At 41.8% G+C, this 12,311-nt stretch overlaps 1 protein-coding gene across 1 annotated transcript in view; it reads right to left on the reverse strand.

Moving 5' to 3' along the window:
* Positions 1–12,311, reverse strand: part of FAM193A (family with sequence similarity 193 member A) — a 129,909-nt gene that overhangs the window by 66,624 nt on the left and 50,974 nt on the right. Inside the window, exons 5-8 of the mRNA XM_073574466.1 lie at positions 10,542–10,709; positions 6,039–6,261; positions 5,784–5,908; positions 3,957–4,104 (exon numbers count right to left, since the gene is read on the reverse strand). Coding sequence (XP_073430567.1) covers positions 3,957–4,104; positions 5,784–5,908; positions 6,039–6,261; positions 10,542–10,709 — 664 coding nt within the window. The remainder of the gene's footprint in view (positions 1–3,956; positions 4,105–5,783; positions 5,909–6,038; positions 6,262–10,541; positions 10,710–12,311) is intronic.

Below are 12,311 nucleotides of genomic sequence, written 5' to 3' on the forward strand. Positions count from 1 at the left end.
CATTTTTCCGCAGCAAAAACGCTTAAAAAAAACGCATACATTAAGCATCCTATTAGAATGAAATTCGCAATTTTTGTGCCCATGATGCTTTTTTTTCCACAAAAAAAACACACAGCGGAAAAAAAACGAAGCATGTTCATTAATTTTGCAGAAAATTTGCGGATTTCATTGTATTCGGATGCTGCGGAAAAGTCCGCGAAAAAAACGCAGATTTCCTGGGAAGGAGTCTGGTTTTTCTCAGGCGATTACTGCATACATGGGCACATAGCCTTAGAGAAAATTATCCAGCAAACCGATATAATCATTCAGCTTCTTCTCTATACGTCACAGAACAGAATGAATATACAGTAAGCATAGGGTTATCAAGCTAACTTTTTAGACCGGAACGTTGCCAATTATTGATCAGCGCAAAAGCATCCTTAAATACTCCAATGGACAAACTAATGTCTGCCAAACCTGCCGATATCGATGGGCTTGACAGACAGTGTACAGGGGCGCCGGCCAACTGATGGTCAGAAAAGACGTCAATCAGGCATATCCGATTTTGGACAGCCAATCACCTTGTTCTCTTAGAGATATTTAGATTGTGAGCCCCATCGGGGACAGTGATGATAATGTGTGCAAACTTTAAAGCGCTGGGGAATATGTTAGCGCTATATAAAAATAAAGATTATTATTAAGCTACCGACAAACACGTCTGTCGATGGCTTTCTCACAGAGAACACAGTCTCGCTCCTGTACATGGTATAGACAGCCGACAATGCTAGTCTGGTAGCCATTTAAAGTGCATGGTTGCCATTAGGAACATTTACTGAAATATTCTCTTGGCTAAAACAACAAATAAAAAGCCTCCTGATGCTTTGAAAATTGAAGTTTACTGGTTGAAACAAAAAGGGGAAGGAGCCCTGGGAATCCAATTTTAATTTCTGCACTTTATTTTTTCCTCCCCTTATTCCAAGGGATATAACCTATCGTTCCGGCAATACAGCCATAACAACTTATCGGTGGGAAGAGTAATTTGGAATTACACCATTCAATCTACCATATAACACAAAAATCTCAATTCCTCCATGTTATGTTATTTTGCATTTACGGCGTTCATCCTGGGGGGGGGCTAAAATGACCTGGCAATAGGATTCTCCAGATCACGGTCTTAGTTTTTCATGTATTATTTCCTGAGCTGAAAAAAAATAAAATTCTTAACTTTATAAGAACCAAAAAAATAATTTGATTGCATCATCATTTTCTTTACTCCATCGATGGAGCTGTGTGAGCGCTTGATTTTTGCGTGGCAAGCAGCTAATAGTAAAATTGTGTGGTTCATACATTTTGATAGCCTGTTATCATGGAGGATGCAGTGCCGTAAAAAAAAAAAAAAAAAAAAAGACAGATCTGGCATTTAAATTGTTTTAAACAAATTTCATACATCGGAGATTTACAGAAGCAGCAATTAAATTAGTATGTATATTTTATTTTAGCTTTTTTAACTTTTCCGGTTAATTTTTTGGTTCCTGGACCTGATCTGATCACTTTTACTAGATACTTCTGTATTGCATAATATAGTACAAAGCAGTGTTTCCAATGAAGCCCAGGAGGACCAGAACTTTGGCGGTGTTACAACGGCAGCCAAGGGCAATCGGTACCACACAGTCCCATCACAGGGAGGAATATGTGATGGGCACCCTGAACGGATGCCCCAGCTGCACTTTCAGTAGACAGCAGTACTTAAGTGGTTAAACAGCAGCGATCTGATCAACATTATTAGGGGCAGATGGTGGCTGTGTAACGCAGATGGTATCTACCCAATAGGGAGTGGACTCCGCCCCGGAGCGCTTTCCACAACCGATATATGAGGGTTATGGAGCAGAAAGGGGCTAATAATCTGAACACATACGACGAACCCCATGGAAAGTGAGATCTAACTAACGGGGTATTCCCATCTCCAAGATACTATCCCAATATGTAGTAGGCATAGTAGTAATAATAACTAGGGATGAGCGAATAGCTTCAGATAACCTGGACACCTGGAGCACTCCCGATGTTGTTTGACAGTCACAGTACATATGCATAGCAGAGCTTGTGTGTTGTGACAGTCACACAGCCGCGACACATGCAGCTGCGGCACCGAACAGCTGATTATCGGGAGCGCTCCAGGTATCCAGGATCCTGATGCTGCTATTCAGAAAGCGCTATAGCTATTCGGATAAGCACTTATCTGAAGCTATTTGCTCATCCCTAATAATAACATTAGCAAATACCTCCAATTACAAATGTAGCATTGTTAGTCTGATTCGCCATGTCGCTTACCCCATGTGCAGGGAATTGCAGTAGCTTGGGTATCCATGGTTACAACCACTCAGTGAGTTGTTAGTGGTCGCAACCATGAATAGCGAAGTTACTGCAATGTTAGTGAATCAGAAGAACTATACTACATTTCTAATTGGAGGCATTTGCTGATATTACAAATGAATATTATTCCTACTATATATTGGGATAGGATCTTGGAGATGGGAATAATCCTTTAATGTTATCCAATGACTACTCTGCTCCTCTCCACTTCCTTCCATCAACACCAATTTTAGTTTAAATAAATGCAGAGGACATCAAGAACATAAAAACAATTAAGATTACTTGAAAGGGTCACAGACCAGCGGATAAAAGCAGGAGTATCTGTCTAATCATATACAGGGCTCTGTCCTGGGCCCTGTATTGTTCAACATCTTTATCAACGATTTAGATGAAGGAATTGAGGGTAAACTGATTAAATTTGCTGATGACACAAAGCTAGGAGGGATAGCTAATACTAGAGAAGAGAGAGGATTCAAAAAGATATAAATAAACTGGAGCAGTGGGCAGCAACTAACAGAATGGTTTTTAACAGGGAAAAATGAAAAGTACTACATCTGGGCAATAAAAATGAAAAAAGCATATACAGAATGGGAGGAATAGGGCTAAGCAACAGCACATGTGAAAAAGACTTGGGTATACTAATAGATCACAGACTGAATATGAGTCAACAGTGTGATGCAGCAGCAAAAAAGGCAAATGCAATTCTAGGATGTATTAACAGAAGCATACAGTCTAGATCAAGTGAAGTCATTATTGCCCTCTACTCCTCTTTGGTCAGACCTCATCTGGAATATTGTGTCCAGTTTTGGGCACCACATTTTTAAAAGACATCAACAAACTGGAGCAAGTTCAGAAAAGAGAAACCAGAATGGTGACCGGTCTGCAAACCCTGTCTTATGAGGAAATGTTGCAGGATTTGGGAATGTTTAGTTTGCAAAAGAGAAGACTGAGAGGAGACTTAATAGCGGTCTACAAATATCTCAAGGGCGGTCACATTGTAGAAGGATCATCTTTATTCTCATTTGCACAAGGAAAGACTAGAAGCAATGGGATGAAACTGAATGGGAGGAGACACAGATTAGATATTAGAAAAAACTTTTGACAGTTAGAGTGATCAATGAGTGGAACAGGCTGCCACGAGAAGTGGCGAGTTCTCCTTCAATGGAAGTCTTCAACCAGAGGCTGGACAGACATCTGACTAAGATGCTTTAGCGAATCCTGCTTTGAGCAGGGGGTTGGACCAGATGGCCCAGGAGATCCCTTACAACTCTTCGATTCTATGATTTTATGATTCTATGATTAATCTCCATAAGGTTGGCAAACACCAAAGCAAGGTGTGCGGTGTATCACACCGATATAGCCCAGTCGGTGGGCTTCACAAAGCCAAAGGTGGGATCAGTGATGAGAGCAATAGATGCTAGGTGACCAATGACCAAATCCTGCAACTAGAAAAGCCAGCGGCGATGGAAATTCTCAGATTAGTCTGTATCCTCTTCTCCACCTGCACATAGATATGGACAGCGAAAAGTGTGAACATGCACTACACAAATATGTAGCTCTCCCATAAGAGAAGCGATTATTACAGGACTAGACCAGCTCTCGTTTACCTGCTCATCTACATAGTTGTCGATCCTCTTCTGACACTCCAGCCACTCTTCTGCGATCTGCGCCATCTCTTGTTCCAGCTGAAGGTACCTTTGTAGTAAGGTAGTGTACATGTCCTCGCTGTATGAGTCGTGTGATGCTGTTCCAAGCCTGGGGCACAAAACACCGGACCAATTGTAAGAGTAAACGAATGAAACCACATGATTCTGCAAGAACGCTGTTCAGCCATACAAGCCAACAATCATGCACTAATCCTGTAAACGCCATCATTAGAAAAGAGCCATTTAGGATCAAGCACTATAGGAGCAGATCGGGAGGAGAAGCAAATGAATGCGTTTCCTTCACTGGATTCCAGAGTAATGATCTTGGGATCTCTGGGCGCCCCAGCTTTTTCTACCTGTGCCTCATCAAACAGACCACCATTATGTCCAGGCTTTCCAAGCTATAGAAGTCTGCACTAAAGTTGAAAACATCCTGACTTTGTCTCCTGAAAATATAAAATATAGTTATGAGATCCAGCTGGGGACGAAAGAAGACTAGTCTAACACTGCCCCTGGCCGGCTCCTCCCAATTGTCCCATCTCGTGAAATGGCAGCGGACTGGTCTCATCTCCAGCCATAGTCCTCAGCCAGATCTTATAACCACACTTTTCTGTAAAGCACCAGAACATTCAGAGAAAAATACACCTGGCAGCAGACAAGCTCTGAGTCATACAGCCTTTGATCTGGGATCCCCTTGCTGTGTTGTAAGCCGTTTACATCCCCTTGCTGTGTTGTACACCTACGCCGTTTACAGACCATGGCTTTTGCTACAAAATGCAACCTAGGAAAATCCTCCTAGAACAGCTAAACTGTATATGCGGTTAATCAGAATCACTGTAAAGGATGGCAACTGTGCACTGACTACTACTTACCATGCGTTTACATGTGATTGACCAATTGGGAATTGTTTTTAATTTATTGATGTTTATCAATGAATGGTACAGAATATGGGTGACAGAGGTGAAAAGTTCTGAAACTATTCTTCATAATTTTTTTTTTTTTTTTAAAACATGAAAAAATCTCGGCAAGCTAGCAGGGGTGTGTAGACTTTTTATATCGTGTGCGAATGTATATATAATTTATGTGTGCATTTTCTACGTTTAGCTTTCTTTTAACACAACCAACAGAACTAGGCTCACTTTGGTTACTATTAGATGAGATGATGTGCAGTTCCATGGAGCTGCCACTGACTAGTGTGATGTAGTCCATGTTCTGCTTCCGCTGCCGGAGCTGGTAGCAGCCAATCAATAGGGGCTCCTGGTATCGTAACCCCAAACTGATAATGATCTATCCTATGAATAGTTCATTGATAACATGCTATCAAACCCCTTAAAAAGGCACAGGTTGCATTACATTACAGCCATTAAAGTGGTATTCCCACCTCCAAGATCCTATCCAAATATTCCAAATATATAGTAGGTACAATAATATTAGCAAATACCTACAAATAGAAATGTAGTATAGTTCTTCTGATTCACTATGTCGCTTACCCTATGTGCAGGGCATTGCAGTAGCTTAGATATCCATGGTTACAGCCACTAACAGCTGTCAATATGAATAGTCGTAACCATGGATACCTAAGCTATTGCAATGTCCTGCACATAGGGTAGGGGACACAGCTAATCAGAAGAACTATACTACAATTCTAATGGGAGGCATTTTCTAATATTATTACTGCACCCATTACATATTGGGATAGGATCTTGGAAATGGGAATACTTCTTGATCAACATCGAAGATCAGGAATAAAATTGTATCAGGATCATTAACACTTTGAAGGCAGATTACCTTAACTGTGAAACCAATGCTGGCAAGCTGTTTTGGAGTAACGGTTCAGAAAACACCAAGTTTTCGAAGAGATGCTTATTGTGCAATTCCCAGGTCACCTGGAATTTCTTCAAATGTTCATTTTCCTGCCGATCAGAAATAAAAAAAAAACAAAAAAAAAAAAAACTGCAAATGACATTCTCAAAAGACATTGCCTGCTGCCGAGGACAGTGTTATCAAGGCTTACAACATGTAGTTTAGTCACTTAGTTCCTACCAGAGTGACGAGGAAGGTGCCGATTGTGCATGCCGCCTGACAGAGGGCGCTGTATTCTTCTAGGAGGAGGGAGATGAATTGGTGGGCTTGAGGTGGTTTGTTTGGGGTCACCTTAAAGCCCAATGACAAGTGCTTGAGTAGACGGACTTTCATCTCTAGGACGTATTCTCGAGCTTGCTGCTCTAAGCGTTGATACAACTGGTAAGGGTCCCGCTCACATAACCTGCATAGGAGGAAGGAAAAGCCATAAAGTGAGGCAGTGTAGTAAAGAGTTGAAAGTAGATCCCCTGTGATTATAGGCTCAACATAGAGCTGTGTGTAACAAAGCCATATCCGTGTGCACCTTGATGGAAAATGGGGCCATAGTTAGTATGTATTAGACCTTTATTAACCCCATGTCGGTCTTCTGACTTTAACTTCAAGAAATGACCATTTTCGATTTTTTTTTCCTTCCCTTCTTCCCAGAGGTGTAACTTTTTTATTTTCCCATCAATATGGCCATATGAGGGACGAGCTGTAATTTTGAATGACACCATTAATTTTACCACATATCGTACTGGAAAATGGGGGGGGGGGGGGAAAGAAACAATTCCAAGAGTGTTGAAGTTGCAAAAATAAAAGTGCAATTCCACAATGGAATTTTTGCATTGCTTTATTTACCATACGGTAAAACAGACCTGGCAATAGGATTCTCCAGGTCAGAACCATTACTCAGATACCAAAGATTTATAGTTTCTCTTAAGTGGGAAAAAAAAAAAAAAATTAAAATTTGTGAAAAAAAAAAGCTTCTGTCACTTATTTTTTTAAAAAGACCCGTAACATTTTCATTTTTCATGACACGGGACTGTGTGGGGGCTTATTTTTTGCACCCTGAGCTGACGATTTTACCAATACCATTTTGGGATAGATACGATATTTTGATCGCCTCTTTTGGCCCTCAAAAAAATCGTAATTCTGGAGTTGAGTTTTTTTTTTTTCCTCGCTCGTTACGCTGTTCACAGATCGGCTTAACTTATTACCGTATATACTCGTGTATAAGCAGAGATTTTCAGCCCATTTTGGGGGGGGCTGAATGTCCCCCCCTCCTCCCTCTCGGCTTATACACGAGTCATATAGCCAGGGGGTAGGTGGGGGAGGGGGAGCAGGGGTGTCACATCATACTGACCCACCCTGGTTCGTCTCTGCAGCCTCCCTGCTTGTCCCACGGTCTCCTTTCCTTCCTACAGCAGTCACATGGTACCGCTCATTAAAGTCATGAATATGCGCATATTTATTACTTTAATGAGCGGTACCACCTGACCACTGAAGGAAGGAAGGGAGACCGTGGGAGAAGCGGGGCTGCAGAGACACCTGTCCCGATTCCAATGCTGCTCGCCACTGTCTGCCCGCCGGGTCCCTCTGTCAGTGACGTTCACGCAGCAGAGGGCGCAATGACGTAGTCAGTGTGCGCCCTCTGTTGCCTGACGTCTCTGCAGAGGGACCCGGCGGGCAGACAGCGGCAAGCAGCGTTGGAACCGGGACAGGTGAATATCTCAGGTGTCGGGTCCTGAGCCAGAGGCGACACCTGTCCCCCATAGCGCCTGCCGGTGTCCGCCTGCTCAGCACACCGGCACCTGGCCCCCAGAGACAAGAGTTAGGTCTTTTTTTCCCTAATACCGGCAGTAGCAGCAGCAGCAATATATGGGGGCATAATCTATGGGGCATCTTATGGGAGTAGCATATGGGGGCATAATCAAAGGAGCATCTTATGGGGGCATATTCAATGGAGCATCTTATGGGGGCAGCATATGGGGATATATTCAATGGAGCATCTTATGGGGGCATATTCAATGGAGCATCTTATGGGGCAGCATATTCAATGGAGCATCTTATGGGGCAGCATATGGGGCATAGTCTATGGAACATCTTATGGGGCCATAACCTTTATGGAGCAGCATATGGGACACATTATTCTATGGAGCATCTTATGGGGCCATTATTAACCTTTGTGCAGCATTATATGGGTTGTATTTTGTATGGTGCATCTTATGGGGCCATGGTGAACTGTATAGAGCATTATATGGGGCTCCTGATTCAATATGGCTATTAAAAAACATTTAACCTACTGATGTCTCAATTTTACATTTATTGGTATATATTTTTATTTTTGAAATTTACCAGTCGCTGCTGCATTTTCCACCCTAGGCTTATACATGAGTCAATAAGTTTTCCCAGTTTTTTGTGGCAAAATTAAGGTGGTCGGCTACCGTATACACGAGTATATACGGTATATGAAGTCAGACCCAAGTGCCTCCTACAGACACTAAGCAAGAACTGGGGAATTCCCAGCCAGCGAGAGGGTGTATACTGCAGGGGAGGAGTTAACTTTTTTCTGTCCCCCAATGAGGCGTAGGAGAAAATGCATTTTTAGTGACATATTGCATTTCATCAAATGATATGCTGTGAGCATGTTGTCCACGAGTTGTTCAAAGTTCGGTGCCCTGCTGTTGCCAAGGAACTTGAAGGTCACATCTTTAAAGGCTCTCCATGCCACTTGTTCAGCACCTTGCAAAAGACCATCAAAGCTACTGTCATTCATTATATCTCTGATCTGCGGGCCAATAAAAAAAAAAAAAACCTTTAACCTTTACATCACTTTATTCTTGGAAATTTCTGTCGCAAGTAAGAAAAGGCTTCAGATTCTTTGTTCATTGCTTTGATAAAATGCTTTGCCCAAGTTTAATATGCAAAAGAAGGAGAAATATCTTTGCTGGATCAACGAGAGGATTATGCTTAACATTCTTCTGTAAAGCAACCAGGTTTTCGCGGAGTGGCCACTCCTTTCTGAAATAGTGCATTTCTTGTGCACGACTATCCCACTCTCAAACAAAACAACAATACTTGGTATATCCAAGCTGCAGTCCAAGAAGAAGTGCAACAACTTTTAGATCACCACATATGTTCCAGTTATAATTTCTATAATTAATGTGGGTCAACAGTAAATCCATATTCTCCTATGTTTCTTTCATGTGTACAGCATGTCCAATAGGTATAGGAGGATAGATATTTCCGTTGTGTAGTAAAACAGCCTTCAGACTTAAAATTGATGAGTCAAACAGCCGCCATTCATTCGGGTCATGTTCGCACCCAAGAGCACCAAACAACCCCAAGACGTCATTGCTGCCACGAGAGGTGGTGAGTTCTCCTTCAATAGAAGTCTTCAGACAGAGGCTGGATGATTTAGTGAATCCTGCTTTGAGCAGGGGGTTGGACCAGATGGCCCAGGAGGTCCCTTCCAACTCTACGATTCTATGAAAAGGTTAAACTGTCCAAATGGTTGAAAAATTGATTAAGGTCTTCTTGACGACAGCAAAAACAGAAACTCTTGTTCATGGTAATAAGAGATTCTGTTCTTGTAGCCTTGATCCCAATAATTCTGCCTGCCTTTGACAATTTCAAATCTCTGACCAAGTCACTCAGATCAGCTTGACTGAACAGATGTGGATTAGATGTAGAAGACTCAAAGTCTGGGTCTGCAGCAGTTTCATTTTCCACTGACATTGTTAGTTCATCTTCGTCATCCTCCATTGTCCATACTTTGGGCGGCTTTGGAACACGAAGACTTTCATTGTGTGGCCCCGGTCTTATGGCTGACGGAAGATTAGGATATTCTATTGATTTCTTGTTCTTTGCTGAATATCCTGTTACATTTGTAAGGCAGATGTAGCAATCTGTTACATGATCTCTCTGGTCTCTCCATATCATTTGGACAGCGAACGGCATTGAAGGTCGTGATCCATTCAGCCATGCTCTAAGTATGTCAGTATCGTCTTTTAATTCCTCCCCTGCCCAGGAGATGTGGAATGCTCCATACACGGTCAGCCGAATGATTCACTGCGCCTGCGTGGAATTCGCATAATAAGTGCTTGCATATGTGTAGATCAGCGATTTATGTTATTTCAGTGGAAAATTCAGAATATACTGTTTCAGAAATAGTTCATATGAGTTTTTAGAATTATAACATTATAATGTTTCGTATCATCTCAAAAACCTTACGTGATAGAAAAAAAACTGAAGTCATTTCTGAAATCAGCATGAAAAAAATCTATCAGGAACACTCAAAATTGTCCGAGGGACAAAACCTTTCTAACGCAGTGTAATCGCATGTTCAAGTTCCTTAAGTGGGATTACAAAACAGTGAAAATTCGAAGAAATCAAGTTGGAAAAAAAGCCCCTATCCCACCATTAAAAATTAACTTTAAAAAAAAACTACATGTGGCATCTCCACATCCGTAAAAGTTCAATCAATAACTTACAATTAACCCAAAATGTAATCTGCAACTAAAATAGAAATCAAACCACCAAAATGGCAGATCTTTTTGGCTGCTGGAACAGCATGAAAAAAAGTAGTAAGAGGAAATCAAAACATTTTATCTACCCCAAAATGGAATCATGTCTGCACTATACATTGAAGTGCACGTGACGCAGACCATCCATTTGGGATTGTCCATCTTGTGCATTTACCTATCTACCAGTTCTTTCATCCCATCCTTCTCTGGCACCAGGGACTGGTCCTGGTCGTCCGCCAAAGGCGTTCCAGCTTGCCGGTATATGCATCGGATCATGTACCGTACGTCTGACCAGTAATTTTGGAGCTGTTGGGATTCCCGTTCAGTCTCTGCTGAAATTTCCCTAAAATTAAAACAGCAAAAAAATCATTACCATAGCAAAAGTCACAGCAACACATAAAAAGCGAATGAGCTTTCTTAAATCTCATGCACACATCACTTATTTTTCTCTTGCAGGTTTAAACCAGCAAAAGCATTCCAAGTTCGCTGAAATTGCCAAAGAAAAGTGCAATTCTATAATTGTTTTTTTGGGCATTTTATTTATCATGTTCACTATATGGCAATATGATTCCCCAGGTCAGCTCTAGTACGCAGATACAAAACATGTGTACTTTATTTTAATTTATTTAAGCGATGAAAAAATACTCAGAAATTTGACAACGAAAAAAAGTTGTTTTTGTGGCTATTTTTTTGAGACGCGCAACGTTTTCGTTTTTCTGGATAATGGGATGGGCGACTGCTTAATTTTTTGCGTCCTACGTAGACATTTTTATTAACACCATTTTGGAGTAGTCCCGATCTTTTGATCGCCTCTTACTGCAATTTTAAAATATAATTCTGGCATTTTGTTTTTTCTTCTCGTTACGCTGTTTACCGTTTGGATGAATTTAATTTTAGGTTTTGATAGATCGGACATACCAAATATGTATTTTATTTATTTTTTAAATTGCTTTATTTTTATTGGGACAAAAAAGGGGGGGGTGATATCATCTATTGTGTTTTTTCATTCTTTGACTATTTTTTAAAACTTTTTATTCACTTTTTACCATATTTAATATTAAAAAAAAAAAAAAAAAAAAAAAATAATGACAGCTCGCCACACATCACATCGCTGGGGGGAAAAAGTTTTAAGTCTCAGAAAATTAGTTTACAATTTTATTTCAATTTCCAGATTTATTTTTAGAACAAAATCACCTTTGCCTTACTCTTTCCATTAACCCCTTCCCGACCTGTGACACAGCGTATGCGTCATGAAAGTCGGTGCCAATCCGACCAATGACGCATACCCTGTGTCATGAATTCAAAGCCCCCCTGCGGGTCGGGTGACCGGGGTCAATGAAAGGTCACCTGACCCGCAGATACAGGGGGCTTTGTAATTCACCACAGGGGGCGTGGCTTCGCCCCCACGTGGCTACGATCGCTCTGATTGGCTGTTAAAAGTGAAACAGCCAATCAGAGCGATAGTAATATTTCATCAATGAAAATTGATGAAATATTACAATCCAGCCATGGCCGATGCTGCAGTAGCATCGGACATGGCTGGAGACACCGATTTGACCCCCCCCCCACCGGCGATCGCCCCCCCCTGTCACTGAATGACAGCGGCGACCTGCCGCCGCTGTCATTATCTGCCCCCCCTCCCATTCCCTTCGCTCCCCGCCAGCTTCCGATCCCCCCTTCACCCACTCTCACCGCCCCCGGCACCTTCCAAGTCCCCCCGTCGCTTCCGGTGTCCGGCGGGTCCGGTTCATGGGCGCCGCCATCTTAGAAAATGGCGGGCGCATGCGCAGTGCGCCCGCCCGAATCTGCCGGCTGCAGATTCCATTATTTCATTTTGATCACTCTCACGAGTGATCAAAATGAAATAAAAAGTAAATGAACCCCCCGATTATCACCCCCATAGGTAGGCAGAATAAAATAAAGAAAATATTTTTATTTTTCCATG

Source organism: Dendrobates tinctorius, unplaced genomic scaffold (genome assembly GCF_039654945.1).
Source record: "Dendrobates tinctorius isolate UK_male_01 unplaced genomic scaffold, ASM3965494v1 ptg000039l, whole genome shotgun sequence".
Taxonomy (NCBI): Eukaryota; Metazoa; Chordata; class Amphibia; order Anura; family Dendrobatidae; genus Dendrobates; species Dendrobates tinctorius.